Genomic DNA, 16247 nt, shown 5'->3' with positions numbered 1-16247 from the left:
AATTATGAACAATCTGCTTTACCACAACACACTGTCAACACAAAATTTGACTAATGGTTACTTGGATTAAAAGTTGGTTACATTTGTCAGATTATGCATTATAAATCTTCAAGTTCAAAAGTATTGGAGCTTGGGCGGGCACATCCACATAGATCTTAAGCCCTAGAAGACAATACATCTGTGAACGTACACCCATTTACGATTTGAAATATTGTTGCCAGCAGCCAGCCCAACACTTCTGCATAATTTCATCTCTCCTACCCCAAAAAAAAAAGTGTCTTGGTGCTACCTCTACGCTTTTGTCCCCCACTAACCATGAATTTTAGATGACAGCAACACTGTCCTCTAGCTGCCACCATAGCCTTGTGGTGGGTGAAGGGTTTGGTGTTACCGAATTAGCAACTACATCCTGGTATGGCAGCCAGCCCTGTAAACAGCCAGATTGTGCTACTGGAGCCCAACAATCTTCAAAGTCAAGTGAAAGAAGACCTATTGGTTCATGTAATGACCACACATAGCAGTGCACCAAGGCAACAGAACCAATGAAATGGAACAGTATTGGTGAAACGGGCAGTAGTTGGGAGGCCAGAGGCCGAGGTTCAATGGAGAGTAAGCCAGACATTAGCACAGAGAGAAGTCTTTAGTGTTAACCATATTACATAATGGTAGTGGAACATGACATCTTTTCACCAAGATGTGTTCCCACGTTCGGTCTACTGTGCTTTCGAATGGGACTTTTATCCATGCAAGGATGGAAAAATTTATAACATGCGGTATAAGCATGCACAGCAGCCAGAAAAAATTGTGGGAACAACCTAATTGTGCAGCATGTGCTTTTATGTCCGAATACTTTGAGATTTCATACCACAGCTTTCTAAAGAAGAAGAAAAAAGCCAAACTGTAAATAAATGTTTATTATCACAAAGCTAACACAAAACACAAGCAGACACAGACAGCAGGTAAAACACGCATCCTTTTTACATCGTCAGTTCCTGCAACAAAAAAAGTATATATATATACACACACAAAATGTTTTTGGCAACTCAAGCAGTTTGTTCACTTACGTTTGGCACTGTCTGAGAAAATATCTCAAAAAGAAAATTTGAAAGACCTATCAGATTAACATTGATTTACATATTACACAAAAGTCTTCAACTGGAAACAAATTTCACACCTACATCTCACATTTTACACACACCATACCCATATCAAAAAAGGGTTTAGAAAAATATAAATATGCTCACGTACCATGATGGCATTGACGATGTCATTATTATTGTTCTTGAGGGCACGGATTGCTTTAGCTTTAGAAACGTTGGCTTGTGACATAACCAGTTCAATGTCCTTCTGCTCTACTCCAGTCTCATCCTCCTGCACAGATAGGCAAATCGACATAAGCTGCCAGCTAAAACTTTCTTTGACATCAAATTACGGATCTATTAACAGACATATACTTTAGACTGCTAACACAGTAAAATGCATTACACTAAACACATTAAAATTCTAACAAGCCAAACTAACAAAACTATAACCAAGGAACTGTGAATATCCGCTCAGACAAATCTGGCTTGAGACGAAAGTCATTCAGCATTTATCGATATGCCGGGGAAAAAAATGGTCATCACAACGGACACAATAATTCATCAGTTCATGCCACGGAACATGCTGTCTATCCTGTCAGCTTAAGGTGTATTGAAAGACAGTTTTATGAAAGCACATGATCCTACTTTGATAAAGAAATGACAACTTAAAGTGAAACAGGAATAAAAATCAGACGACATATTCATCAACCGATACACCTTTTCTATTAGATCTTCGTGTTAATGAAAATAATTTATTAAAAAAAAAAAGCCAACAGAGAAATACCTCAAACAACAAAGAAGATGCCATCAAGGGGTAATCAAGCTTTATACAGTTGTAAAATAAAAAATTGTAAGCTTTAAAATAAACAAATTCTAACAAGCCAAACTAACAAAACTATAACCAAGGAACTGTGAATGTCCGCTCAGACAAATCTGGCTTGAGACTAAAGTCATTCAGCATTTATCGATATGCCGGGGAAAAAAATGGTCATCACAACGGACACAATAATTCATCAGTTCATGCCACGGAACTTGCTGTCTATCCTGTCAGCTTAAGGTGTATTGAAAGACAGTTTTATGAAAGCACATGATCCTACTTTGATAAAGAAATGACAACTTAAAGTGAAACAGGAATAAAAATCAGACGACATATTCATCAACCGATACACCTTTTCTATTAGATCTTCGTGTTAATGAAAATAATTTATTAAAAAAAAAAAAGCCAACAGAGAAATACCTCAAACAACAAAGAAGATGCCATCAAGGGGTAATCAAGCTTTATACAGTTGTAAAATAAAAAATTGTAAGCTTTAAAATAAACAAATTCTAACAAGCCAAACTATAACCAAGGAACTGTGAATGTCCGCTCAGACAAATCTGGCTTGAGACTAAAGTCATTCAGCATTTATCGATATGCCGGGGAAAAAAATGGTCATCACAACGGACACAATAATTCATCAGTTCATGCCACGGAACTTGCTGTCTATCCTGTCAGCTTAAGGTGTGTTGAAAGACAGTTTTATGAAAGCACATGATCCTACTTTGATAAAGAAATGACAACTTAAAGTGAAACAGGAATAAAAATCAGATGACATATTCATCAACCGATACACCTTTTCTATTAGATCTTCGTGTTAATGAAAATAATTTATTAAAAAAAAAGCCAACAGAGAAATACCTCAAACAACAAAGAAGATGCCATCAAGGGGTAATCAAGCTTTATACAGTTGTAAAATAAAAAATTGTAAGCTTTAAAATAAACAAATTCTAACAAGCCAAACTAACAAAACTATAACCAAGGAACTGTGAATGTCCGCTCAGACAAATCTGGCTTGAGACTAAAGTCATTCAGCATTTATCGATATGCCGGGGAAAAAATGGTCATCACAACGGACACAATAATTCATCAGTTCATGCCACGGAACTTGCTGTCTATCCTGTCAGCTTAAGGTGTATTGAAAGACAGTTTTATGAAAGCACATGATCCTACTTTGATAAAGAAATGACAACCTAAAGTGAAACAGGAATAAAAATCAGATGACTTATTCATCAGACGATACATCTTTTCTACGAGACCTTCGTGTTAATGAAAGTAATTAAGGTGGGATGCCTATACCAATGAACTAAAATATTTGTTTTTAATCTTTTTTTAAGTTTTAGACCATAGAGTGTTGAAATACCATATATGTCGCACATAAAAATGTTTTTGGGTACCTACAATGAAAATTTTGATTTTAATCAACGTTTTTCATTCAAAACGTACAAGTATTTCAAAAATCAAGACACACAATACCATATGTCATACAACAAAACTTTTAGTGTTTTTATAAACTAGAGACAGTAATCTAAAGCTTGACAGAAGAAACTTTCTCTTATCTTAAGAGGTGTAGGAGATATAACCAGTCGAACATGGTACCCACCTGTCGACTCGGCAATTGTACTTTTTTATCTTTTCAAAAGTCAATATCAGCCAAATTAATGTTTCTATCAGGATATCCCTTCTGTGAATCTTTAGTTTATACATTTCTAAATAAAACTGCAAAATTTGAATGTTGTAGCATGATCCTATCTTGAGATCTGGTGTTTTTAATTCAAGCCGTTGCATCGAAAACGGAAATCAGAAAAATTCAAGTTTAAAGATTGAAAATGAATATATCCTGTATCAGATTATTTTTGAAAATATATGACTGAGTTTATATGTTACAATTGGCATCCTACTATGTAATTTAAGTCTATCCAGTATCCCAGGACTATATAATTTAAATTTAACAGCTTTCTAGCTCGGAAACCATTAGCTTTTTTTTTGTTCCTTTTATTGCTTTCTCGGTGCCTGGATTTCAGGTATAGCCTTATAATCTGCTTGTCTTTATTAGATTAAGCACTATTTTACTTAAGAGTTCATGCACATTTGCTTATTTATTTTAATGGTTTGTCGTTTATCATCACAATATTATTATGAGGTTACCATATTTCTTTACCGCATAGCCAAATTTATTGAAACTTCCAAGATTTACCTGATAGTGACGCTACTGTTCAGTTTCCATTTCTATGTAATCGTGATCAAATGGTTATGGGCAGGAAATATCCATCAGAAAACTTTTATAGTTCGTTCTGCCACAAAAAACAGGTTGGGCAAAAATCTCCAGAAATGTTATTATATCGTACAACAAATGTACTCAGTAAGCGAGGCATGGAGGAGGGTCGGGGAACAAAAAGTATTTATGGACTCGCTAAATAAAATTTACAGTGTGCCGTATCGTTGCGTTTCAAAATTTATAATAAAAACCTTTTAAAATCTTAATTTTCCCCACATTTAAAAGATGTTACTATCGGAATTTTATTAAATTGTCAGGGACTGTCGTTACTTGCACATCATCGCGATGTCATTTCGGCACGTGCTACTTCCCAACACTCGTGTTATTTCGTTGTGTAGTCGCTGTATTTCGCTTTTTCAACTCCAAAGAATGTTTCTTACGGCATGATTTATTTTTCTCACTCATAAATTCAACGATATTTAATAAACTATGCGCCGATCACACTGAATTGGAATGAATCGACAAATGTCAGCCATTTTGATGTCGACGGAAGTGTTCATTGCTAGGGTCAAGACCCAATCGGATCGCGCCGTTTCAAATTTTGCACCGGAAACTATAGTGTGAGCCAATAGCAGTGACAATACAAAAAAGAGTGACTCATTTAGTTAAAAATAGCTTAGAAACTATTGTTACCATTGGCTTTCACTTGTATAGCGAACTAGGGAGAGAATGCCGGTTCAAACGGTATACAAACATGTCGGCTTTCGCGTGATCGAACTGTGCGTAACCAAGGCTCAAACAAGAGCCATTTTCGTATCAGCACGAGGTTTGGAGACAAAATCTGTGGGGGTAGGTGTGAAAAAATATTTTATAAAGCATCAAAACACAAATTTTAAAACAATAACACATCAGGATCTGTTTTAATATATGTCAAAGTACGCAAATCTGGTGTTAACTCAAAAACGACCATGGCACCAGAAAATCACATTTTACCGTATAGGCATCCCACCTTAAGAAACCCAATAGAGAAATACATCAAACAACAAAGAAGAACTATGAATGTCCGCTCAGACAAATCTGGCTCGAGACTAAAGTCATTCAGCATTTATCGATATGCCGGGGAAAAAATGGTCACCACAACGGACACAATAATTCATCAGTTCATGCCACGGAACTTGCTGTCTATCCTCTTAGCTTAAGATGTGTTGAAAGACAATTTTATGAAAGCACATGATCCTACTTTGATAAAGAAATGACAACCTAAAGTGAAACAGGAATAAAAATCAGATGACATATTCATCAACTGATACACCTTTTCTATGAGATCTCCATGTTAATGAAAATAATTTATTAAAAAAAAAACCAACAGAGAAATACCTCAAACAACAAAGAAGATGCCATCAAGGGGTAATCAAGCTTTATACAGTTGTAAAATAAAAAATTGTAAGCTTTAAAATAAACAAATTCTAACAAGCCAAACTAACAAAACTATAACCAAGGAATTGTGAATGTCCGCTCAGACAAATCTGGCTTGAGACTAATGTCATTCAGCATTTATCGATATGCCGGGGAAAAGAATGGTCATCACAACGGACACAATAATTCATCAGTTCATGCCACGGAACTTGCTGTCTATCCTGTCAGCTTAAGGTGTGTTGAAAGACAATTTTATGAAAGCACATGATCCTACTTTGCTAAAGAAATGACAACCTAAAGTGAAACAGGAATAAAAATCAGATGTCATATTCATCAGACGATGCACCTTTTCTATGAGATCTTCGTGTTAATGAAAATAATTTATTTAAAAAAAAAAAAAACCAACAGAGAAATACCTCAAACAACAAAGATGCCATCAAGGGGTAATCAAGCTTTATACAGTTGTAAAATAAAAAAATTGTAAGCTTTAAAATAAACAAATTCTAACAAGCCAAACTAACAAAACTATAACCAAGGAACTGTGAATGTCCGCTCAGACAAATCTGGCTCGATACTAAAGTCATTCAGCATTTATCGATATGCCGGGGAAAAAATGGTCATCACAACAGACACAATAATTCATCAGTTCATGCCACGGAACTTGCTGTCTATCCTCTTAGCTTAACGTGTGTTGAAAGACAGTTTTATGAAAGCACATGATCCTACTTTGATAAAGATATGACAACCTAAAGTGAAACAGGAATAAAAATCAGACGACTTATTCATCAGACGATACACCTTTTCTACGGGATCTTTATGTTAATGAAAATAATTTATAAAAAAAAAAAACCAACAGAGAAATACCCCAAACAACAAAGAAAATACCATCAAGGGGTAATCAAGCTTCATACCGTTGTAAAATAAAAAATTTGTAAACTATTTAATAAACATTCTCTGAAAACAAAATGAACACCAAACCAAATCAGTTAAAAAAAAAATAAAATCACAACAAACCTCTTCCTCCTCTTCTGATTCCTCTGGTATGGGTTGTGATACTGTAGAAGGCAAGTCACCAGGCCCAGCAGGTGGCTTGTCGCGGAACTTTTCAGCAGCTGCCATTTGTGCCTGCTGGTTCAGATCTTCTATCTAATAATAGAACAGAGTTCTGGCATAAGACATGGTGATAAAAATTTATCACAGTTATCCCCATTTACTTTAGTCTCTAAAAATCAAAGTTTGCAGAAGCAAGATGTTACTAGAATAATAAACAGCACTGTAGATATGATGAAATTGTAGTGTTAAAAAAGGTGTAGTCTACATTTCTGTACTGTCGTCAAAATTATCTTCCTAATCAAAACAAAAGGACTAAGACCAATAATTCCCTGTGGTTGTGTGCTCAGTGAAACTGGCTTGAAAATATTAGATTTTTCAGCATTTATCGATATGACGGGGAAAAAAATTGTCATCATTGCACACAACCTTAATCCAAGAAAAACAGTTCAGGAATGACAATCAAACAGAATCAACAAATGAAAAATCACACAAGATTTTCTGGACAGGCATACCTTGGCCTCACCAAATACAATATAAGTGTCAGAGGCAGGACTCTTGAAAACGTCTGGCCGGTTGATGACAAAAAGAATATTTTTAGATTTTCTGATGGTGACTCTTGTTACCCCAGTCACTGGTTTAAGACCTGCCAGAGGCAAGCAAAGTTGTACAAGCAGCTCCAACTAAAAACAAGGATTAACGTCTATAAACCTATGCACCAAACACTATAAATTAATTAAACACTTCTACAATCAATTTTAGAATAAAAAAGGACTAAGTGTTAAAAGAGTAACTGTTATATTACCTTGAATGAAATATATAACATACACACAAAAATGAAATAGAACCAGCTATAAATTTCAGAGTAAAACAGGCCAGTGATCACCTATACAAACCCATAAAAAAATCAGGTTACCTAATTTGGACATCGCCTTCCTTGCTTTTTTCTCACTACGACTTTGCTTTGCTTTGGAAACCAGCTCTTCAGATAACCCAGCAGCAGCTGCCACCTGTGTAAAATAACAAAGCTAATTTACACCAGTGGCAAACTGAGGGAACATGACAATATGGTTTACACAGGACACAATGTTGGTGCAATAGGAGATATGCTCTAATAAGCACAAGCCCAACGAAGCAGGTACATCACTAAAAATACCTGGTTTAACTTATGTTAGTTCTGCAAGAGAAAAACCAAAACAAAGTTCCACACCAAAATTTCAAAAGCTGATGGAAGTAGCAAACAAAGCAGGTTACTTATCTAGATTTTTTTTTTTACACCTAAATCGGTTTTGTATGTATTGATCAAAACAAATGGATGAAAAACCCTCAATAGCAGCTTTGAAAGGCAGGACTGCTCCTGACCATTGCTCAGATGATAATGGCCTGACTGGCTAGTTAGTAATTTGGTATCTCATCTCCTTTTAAATGCCACATCTGTATCATACTGGTGTTGGTTATCAATCATGTCAGTATTGCTAACTTTATCGCTGACTTCTAGTAACGAGCCAGTTGATCTGACCACTGGACATTTACCAATAACATGAATTAACCGGTTATTGAAGGCTTTTAGTTAAGTTCCAACATGGTCAAATCGACAGGGCGACCCTTATATTATGCTCTGAATTGCTGGTGAAAGCACAATATTTAGCAATTGAATTGCAGCTTGTGCAGCAGCGAGTATTTCCTTACTAAAATATAGATATTTAGTGATTCTGAGGCTTCAGAAAAAAAGACATGCAAAGAATTGTTTTGCATTGTACTTGTAGGTCTTGCTATACCTGGCTCTGTTGTTGCAAGGCTGCAGCATCTTGCTCTTCCAGCTCTGGCAGAGAGTCGTCATCATCTGAATCTGACGACGCAGACTCCTCTGGCTTGGTTTCTTCAACCGGCTTTTCTACTGCCTCAGTAGGCATGCTATAATAAAGAACGTTAAGACATCTGATCACAATATAGTTTTCAGGTGAAATAAAATCTACGTTTACAACCAGTAAAGGCTGAAGCAAAGCTATTCAAATCTGAAACTTTTAATGAACTGAAAATAAAAACGTGAACTTGTTAAAAATTCATTTATTTGGGAATGCCTTACTTGACATCATCTATTCAAGTTTCATGTCCAAATGCGATCGGTAGACGAATACTTGGCTATGAAAATTCCTATCGTTGTGCTTTATGCCTCTACAAAAACTGTAGTATTCCTTTATAGGTCTCTTAAATTCACAGTTTATACACAATTCACATCAAATCTCAATCGGTATGCTCACTAAAATGCAGCGCTGAGCAATAGTGCAAAGACCAATATTAACATTATTAGCTACATATAAGTATTACGGCTATAAAATGAAAATATATCAAATATACAACCAATTTTATATAAACATTTTACAAAATTATTATATATTTGTAGCATAAAATGCTCGGATGCCTACGATTTTCTACTCACATGTTCGATCTACTTGATCGACAATGATGCAAAAGACTCTTCCCGGGGCTTCTTCCGGCAAGGGACTGAACTCTGGAAGCCTGCAGAAAAAAAAAATACTGCAGCCTATATCATACAGTAACTGTAATATTATTTGTTTTCGAGCGTGCTTTTTATCAATATTGTTTAACTGATGTTTTTGTGATTTTTAATTACATGTATGTTGAATGATGAGCAAACTAAACGAAAATATCTCAACGCGTCGTCAGGCGATTTTAGCGATGCACTTTAATGTCATAGAATGTACTAATACATAGACAAGTGTTCAGCTCCACTATAATCTTATGAGACCGCAGCCGTACGTATATTCGGTCAGTTTAAAGTCTCGCCTGAGGATCATTAATGCGAAGCAATAATATTCACGCTCTCATATATAACCCTATTTCATCCTTATCACGCTTGCTCGGCTTTCAAAAACTTTTTAATCAATTATATTCTGAATAACTAATATGAGTCATTATGGATTATCTTTTCAGTGACAATGTCGGAGAGATTGTTTATCCAAATCTGCATGAAGCCTATAACAGAAGCTCGCAAAGAATGCAGGTGTCAGTATCCTCTGCTATCAAAACCATTACTGAACCAGATAATGTCCAACCTGGCAGACACCGCTGTGGCTGTTGCACTCTTGATGCAGATGGCTGAAGTACAGCTACTTTTAAAAAGCTGGGTCTCAAGCCGCTGACCTCGATCTGCACTCCATCTTTGCTTTGTTATTGCACTGTTTGTTAACCGTGACTGCTCTGGTAAGTGCTAGTCTCCCATGTGAGTTCCTGCAGTCTGTTGGCCTTTTCTCATAGAACTGGCCTCTTTGCATGCTCGCTGATTCTAGTCTGGTTGCTTTGAAAAACTATGGTGTCTGTTTTCAGTTGGTTGCAATATTCAACCCATTAATTTAATGCAGTCACGCTTTCTGTCTTTGATGACAGACGACTTGTGTTGATCTGTCTTGATGAGGTTGTTTATTAGCTGATAGACCTTTTTGCTGTTACCTCGCGCCTTTCCTTCCTTTATGGTTTGGCATGTGAGCTTGATCCAAATTCTGCTGCCTTCATCCTCTTCGTGATGTCGTAATTCATTGCTTTGCACTTGGCAACTGCTTAATTGTGATTTGCTCTTCCTCTCTTTCTCCGAGGCTTTCCTTTGGTCAAAGAGATATCATATGTTACCATACGTTTTTCCTTCCTGTGCTTTCCTAGAACCTCTTCAGTTGTTGAAAGTGCATCCTTGATGTTTCCTGCGAGGCTGCCTTCATCAACCATGCGGAGGGCGGCGAATTAACATCCAAAGTGGGGCTTGAACATCTTCTTAGTCTGGGTCTTTTAGCTTTTCCTAGTCAAAGAGCATTCATTCGTTAGCTGGGTGATATTTTACCTTCATCCTCAATTTCAGGCTTATTGAATCAAAGTTATTATCAACGCCTTGTTTTGCTGGACATGAAACACTTTGGCAAAAGCAGGAAGTCGATTTGGTTATGGGCATCTGGAGACTGCCACACTGCTCTTCTTGATTCCATGTGAAGATGGAGGGTATTGGCGATGGTGAGTAGCTAGCTGTGTGCAATCTCTGGGAGAAAACCTGCCAAACCCCTGTCGTTTAAGATGGGTCAGACATTGATTGTGAAATATCAGTGGGCGGAGAGCAAAAGACATATATTAATAAATGTATGAATAATGAATATCCGTTAAGCTATTACACAATTTATATTGTCTTGGTACAGGAACGAATCGTTGGAGAAAATGTGCAGAGTGATGGTTTAATAATGATAATAAATGAAAAATTTGTAAAGCGCATACTCTTACTCCTAAGAAACATACTCTTAGCTCTTAAGAACAAGAACAAAACATGGACAACATACGATGGACAGGAAAACAAACAAATAACAAATGAACTATAAAGAATAAACAACCGTAGTCAACGAAGAATAAAATCAAACACAGAAAACACAAAGAGGAAACAACAAGAACAAGAGCTTAGAGTAACATGATACTACAAGAGGAACGGTGTGACTACCATTATGGGAAAGGTTGTTAGGAGTAATGAAGTTGATATTTTCGTCGTCGTGGTTGTTGTTGTTTTTTTGGTGTTGCAGTATACAAAAGATCGACAGATGATTTAACTGAACATACCAATGTAACACTGTTAACGTGGATGCCTGCGTTCGTGTGTGTTGCTCTATATCTTGGTTTATATCAGTATTCTCCGTGTACAGATGCAGGTACAGACATTGAATCCACTGACACACCCTGTTGGTTGCGCAGTAGTTTATTAGACTTCAAAATAACACTGACAAAGACTTGGAAGCGACTGACGTGTCTGCAGCTCGCATTACTCTTCCCTCGCCGCGGGGCCCTTGAAACGACCAATGAGGACGTTGATGTCGTTCTTCTTCTCTCGCAGGACAAACATGAATGGTCGATCGGCCTTGAATTCAGGAAGGGCAAAGTTGCGGGAATCTTTGATTTCTGTCACAGGTGCTGCCCTGGTTCCGCTCTCAGTCACCTGAGAAGGAAAATGTCGCGTGGAGTTAAAAATCATTTGTGCCTGTGCGTTCTTTTCGCCGAGGGTAAAATAAACATTAGAGAAGATGTGAGAAGGTCAGCCATCCAAATTTCAGCTTGGTGTTGTCATATGCTCTGGATCAAAACCAAAATAGTAAGAAGACCACTCATCACAAACAGGCATGCAGTCACGTGACATCGCCCCCCCCCCACTCACCTCAATCTTGGCCTTGTGGTGAACTCCGTTGATGTACAGGTCACGTTTGATCTCCCCTTCACGCTGCATGCCTGACAAGTCAGCACGGTTGTCAAAGAGTTTGTCCAACCCCATGTCAAACAGCTTGTCGTCCAGCTTCTTTCGGTAGCTTAGCTCCATTTTGGGCAGGTACACTTTGTGTAGGCGGGGCTGGGGCATGGAGTTGACGATCTTGTCCAGAACCTAAGCAGAGCAGGTGGAAAACACGGCGGTTACTCCTGGCTATGTAGTCACATCTAATGGGTCTTCAACTGAGTATCTCCACATTATTTCTGAATAAATATGGTAACGTTATTTTTTTAATTAATAAGTTTGATGAGCTTGACGACACCAATGCTGCCCTGAAAAACATATCAGTCATCGTCACTATCATCACTGGCATTACCACATGTTAAGTACAGTAGTGCTCATTATAGCATATTGCTTAGTACAACCGTCTTCATTTAGTTCTATGAGCCGTATCTCTTCTTCTTTCATCTCTGTCGCCAGAACTTCTAAAGCTGCCTCTGCTGTTTCCGTTGAGTCTATACTTCTTTAGTAAAAAACTACCGCTGCAAGTCCTCCAAGATACAACAAAAGTACATCAAACTCAGGACTAACGGTAAATGGAAGTGGTGTCTGCAGCAACAACAGTAGCAGTAACAACAACAAAAGTAAATGCTACTTCGGTCCCATTAACAAGACCATTAATATACCATTAATATGCCATTAAAATTCAACAGCCGCAGCAGGAGCACCACCAAGAACAGCAACAGTATACAGCGCATGCGCGTCAACACCACGAAGACCAGTCAGCAGCACCACAACAACAAGTAGGAAACATGAAATACACGCGCAGCAATGACGACAACAAAAGCTGCCTGATTAGCTGAAGTCTGAAACATTGCAATGGACACACACACACACAGATGTCCCAGGCGAACCTGACAAAGCATTGCAGTGAAGTTTGTGGAAGACTCCCAGCACCTTGCCCACCTGTCTCAAGTCTCACCTGGCCATCGAGATGACCCTCCAGGTGTTGCAGACCCTCCTTGGTGTCCGGCAGGATGACGTAGAGACTGAAGCGGTTGCCCTTGTAGGGCAGCTCCAGCACCCGCACCTTTTCATCCTCCACGCGCTTGACTGCAAAGAAGTTTTCCTGGTGCATCGTGCGCACCTTCCTTTTGTCACCTTCTGACTTCTGGAAGTCCATGTCTCTCGTCAGCTCCGCAGGGAACATAGCCTCCCACGAACCCTGTATTAGTAATTCATGATTGATTGAGTGATCATGTGTTAATATTTAATGGAAATGAGGTCGGAGGGGAAAAGGTATTCCCAGGTTGAGTTATTACGGTGGGCTTGCTAGACATAGGCAAGTGTTAGCAAACCGTAGTGGCAGATATTACAAGTTTATAAAGAAAAAGTCACTTGAAACCTCGCGACATTCCAGAGTTAGTTTATGGTCGTGGGAAAAAAGCAATACATGAACCAGACATTATTTACCGAATAGGACTGATTGATTAATTGACAGGACGCTTTCGGTTACTAGTAAACCCATGAAAGATGTAAGCGACCAGGGTTGATGAATAATACCTATAAAGGGTAATACCTATAAACCTCGAATGTTCGAGACAAAAGTGCACAACCAGCATGAAAGCCTTGACCATCGATACAATATCACGTGTCCAGATATGAAGTATTAAGTGAGCTGAAGCGGAGGAAAAGCTAGACACGTGAATTGTGGGAAGGTACCAGTCACAGAGCGATAGAAACAGAGAAGATGAATGCGGCTTGCTGCTTAGAAGCAGACGATTTACAAACGAACAGGAGTCTGGGATAAAGGCCCATGGTGAATAAATTTTCCTGAACGTCGCTAACAGGGAGGGACCCCTTCACCAGTTTGATGGCGCGCTTTGAAGTCTGGCGGAAGTGACTGTAGGTGGCGCTTTAAAAACGAATGGTATAGGGTTTAGGGTTACGGTATTCACTGGACGAAGCAGACGACGTGACATCATACGATTTTCGTCACTCCATTTGTCTTACATGACTTAGGTCGAATGGGTCATCCGTTGCTGGCCTCGGCAAAGAAAGTTTGTTCTGTTCGGGGTTCATAAATCTCCATCTTGGAATAGTAACCACTTGACTATAATTCCTTTAAATACCCTATATTTGCCCACATAAAAGGGCCCGCAAGAAAAAGACGCAAAGCCTTACCTCGAAAAAGATAGCATTCAGAAGAAGAATCGCTTTATCCGAACTAATCTCCCCTTGTTCCACCAGCTTGGTGATGGCGCCACTGGTAATGTCGTTTACCCAAGCGTTGATGTCTCTCTCTCGATTTTGTTGCTGAAGACGCTTGAGGGCATTTAATCCGTAGTAGTTTATTATGTCGTCCCTAAAACTGTAAAAATCAAACCAAAACTTAATAAAAAAATTTTACCTTTGTTTTCCTATTTTTCAATGTCGGACTTTACAATATGACCCCATAAACTTCCTGCACTTTCTAAAAACAAACCAGAATGATCAGACCCGTGTCCATACGTTCAAAGCGAGAAGGGTGAAAAAAGTGGGGATTCAAATGTTCCTATCCACTTTTGTTGGCTCCGCCCTCTTGGCAATGAATGCGTGCCAGTAACTGCGCATGCGTCTGACGCAGACTCTGACAGGTGCGCCTTGCGTCTTGTTTCTGTGTCGCACGTGCTGTACCTGTCACCGATGGTGATCTTGGCTGGATCGTAGTAGATGGCGTTGGCCAGACGTGTCTTGACGTCACTGTTCTGGTCAGGGCTCAGGACGGAAGTCAGCACATCACGCAGCTCACTGTGAATATTCTGATCGGGCTTGATGTCCAAGGCCTTCTGCTCACAGAAATCCAAAACGAGGGTAAACGTAGAGAGCTTTACAGAGGTAGCAACAGTAACAGAAATTTTTAAAAAAGAAAGGGTTAAAGAAGACTCAGCAAGGAAAGCCGTTTGTTTGTTTGTTTGTTTGTTTGTTTGTTTGTTTGTTTCTGAAGGTGATGTCCAAACTGCCAAATACAGATATTTTAAGAATTATTATTATTATTATTAATGTGTTATTAATAATAACAAAGGAAATCCATCTTCTGCCATCTCTTCATGGCAAGTGTGTGACCACGCGCACACCAGCACGTGTGGTGTGGCCTGTACCTGCAGCTGCAGCTTGGTGTCGCCTTTGGCCGCCAGCAGCGTCATGCACAACGCAGTGTACACGGTGATGGGGGAGAACACCACGTTGTCTTTGTTGTCGGCCACGAGTTTCTTGTACAGCTTGGTGCCGAAGTCACCAGACGAGTGCGCCAGAGACGATGATGCTTGACGCACACTGAGATGACAGTCACCTGCGAAACAAGAGTCCAGTCAGACAACTTGAGAGAGAGAGCTCAGATTATATTGAACTATTACTGTTAGTCTAGCAATAAAGCTCAATAATCAACAGCTCAGATCATAGTGAACTATTAGTATAAACTGAGCAATAAAACTCAATAATCAACAGCTCAAGTTATTTCCACAGCTCCACCAATGTCATCGCCAAAGACTCACCTAGAGTTAACAGACAGGCCAGCACGAAGATGCCAAAGAGTTTCGCCATGATGTAGGAAGCTTGACAGTATGACTGGAGGTCAACTGTTGATGATGAGGGGGTCGGCTGCCAAGGTTATATAGAGGCAGCCACAGGCCGGTGTCATGGACAGCCCGCGATAACCTGGGAAAGGACAGACGGCGCTCAAGGTCCATGTTGACGCCGCAAACACAAGAACGCAGAGGACTGTTTCTTGCTGTGTTTTCTCATTATTGCTTTATCTCATAAACATCTGATAAGTTAGAAAGACAATATTCATATCGCTAACAACGCATTCGCAGAATTTGTATTATTGGTTCTCACACTGAAATTTTTAACAGGCTTGTTTATTTACACGCCCCCACGCTTGCTACGCACATTACTTTGTTTTTCCTGTGATAAAAGAATCAAAATATCTTTAGAAAATAAGATGCACTAGCATCTGCATCCCAGATATCCCACAGCCTTTCTGGAGAGTACAAAGTGCGCAGGAGCAACAGCATTTGTATTGAAGGTCGTAGTTTCCAATCAGATACGCTAACAATTATAAACATTTTATTTTGATAGGCTTCTTCGATAATTTTGTCAGTTGTTTAAAGACCCTCTATTCATACTGTTTTTAAATATTTGTGTCTAAACCTTTTCTGAGGTCACAAGTTTACAGTCAGCAACTAAAAGGATTATTATGGCTTCAAGCGTTTTCCTCACAATTTTAATAATAAACATTAGGGTTGTGCCACGTCTTGGCGAAGTGTATTTTGCAATCTGAATTCAAGTGAAACAGCAGCAGCATCGAAATATAACTGCTCCCTATCCCCACTTTAAACTATATGTTACTGTTAGAGAGCAGATTTTGACTTTGGTATG

The 16247-nt window shown here is 38.7% G+C and overlaps 2 protein-coding genes, 1 long non-coding RNA gene and 6 other non-coding genes across 9 annotated transcripts; 1 reads left to right on the top strand and 8 right to left on the bottom strand.

The window, feature by feature from the left end:
- Positions 1–896: 896 nt before the first annotated feature.
- Positions 897–9103, bottom strand: LOC112556111 (nascent polypeptide-associated complex subunit alpha-like). The gene is made up of 7 exons (XM_025224790.1): positions 9024–9103; positions 8362–8497; positions 7500–7593; positions 7099–7229; positions 6548–6679; positions 1249–1371; positions 897–992 (listed from the first exon to the last, which is right to left on the bottom strand). The coding sequence occupies exons 2-7, from the start codon at positions 8494–8496 to the stop codon at positions 978–980; spliced, it is 630 nt and encodes a 209-aa protein (XP_025080575.1). The 5' UTR covers position 8497; positions 9024–9103; the 3' UTR covers positions 897–977.
- Positions 1379–6370, top strand: LOC112556112. Its single transcript, XR_003097624.1, has 2 exons — positions 1379–3183; positions 5133–6370. It is a non-coding gene; the product is annotated as an uncharacterized LOC112556112 (long non-coding RNA).
- LOC112558425 lies at positions 1545–1635 on the bottom strand. Its single transcript, XR_003098161.1, has one exon. It is a non-coding gene; the product is annotated as a small nucleolar SNORD12/SNORD106 (small nucleolar RNA).
- On the bottom strand, positions 1997–2087 carry LOC112558423. Its single transcript, XR_003098159.1, has one exon. It is a non-coding gene; the product is annotated as a small nucleolar SNORD12/SNORD106 (small nucleolar RNA).
- LOC112558422 lies at positions 2441–2531 on the bottom strand. The gene has a single exon (XR_003098158.1). It is a non-coding gene; the product is annotated as a small nucleolar SNORD12/SNORD106 (small nucleolar RNA).
- Positions 2891–2980, bottom strand: LOC112558424. Its single transcript, XR_003098160.1, has one exon. It is a non-coding gene; the product is annotated as a small nucleolar SNORD12/SNORD106 (small nucleolar RNA).
- Positions 5625–5715, bottom strand: LOC112558426. The gene has a single exon (XR_003098162.1). It is a non-coding gene; the product is annotated as a small nucleolar SNORD12/SNORD106 (small nucleolar RNA).
- LOC112558421 lies at positions 6921–7012 on the bottom strand. Its single transcript, XR_003098157.1, has one exon. It is a non-coding gene; the product is annotated as a small nucleolar SNORD12/SNORD106 (small nucleolar RNA).
- A 2215-nt stretch (positions 9104–11318) lies between the features above and the next one.
- LOC112557390 (ovalbumin-related protein X-like) lies at positions 11319–15727 on the bottom strand. Its single transcript, XM_025227206.1, has 7 exons — positions 15362–15727; positions 14969–15159; positions 14505–14656; positions 14013–14199; positions 12811–13053; positions 11781–12002; positions 11319–11564 (listed from the first exon to the last, which is right to left on the bottom strand). Exons 1-7 carry the CDS (start codon positions 15408–15410, stop codon positions 11391–11393), a joined length of 1218 nt encoding a protein of 405 aa, XP_025082991.1. The 5' UTR covers positions 15411–15727; the 3' UTR covers positions 11319–11390.
- Positions 15728–16247: the final 520 nt, after the last annotated feature.

Source organism: Pomacea canaliculata, linkage group LG2 (assembly GCF_003073045.1).
Source record: "Pomacea canaliculata isolate SZHN2017 linkage group LG2, ASM307304v1, whole genome shotgun sequence".
NCBI lineage: Eukaryota > Metazoa > Mollusca > Gastropoda > Architaenioglossa > Ampullariidae > Pomacea > Pomacea canaliculata.
The sequence above is the reverse complement of the archived record's forward strand: the minus strand, read 5'-3'. Positions and strand labels throughout refer to the sequence as shown.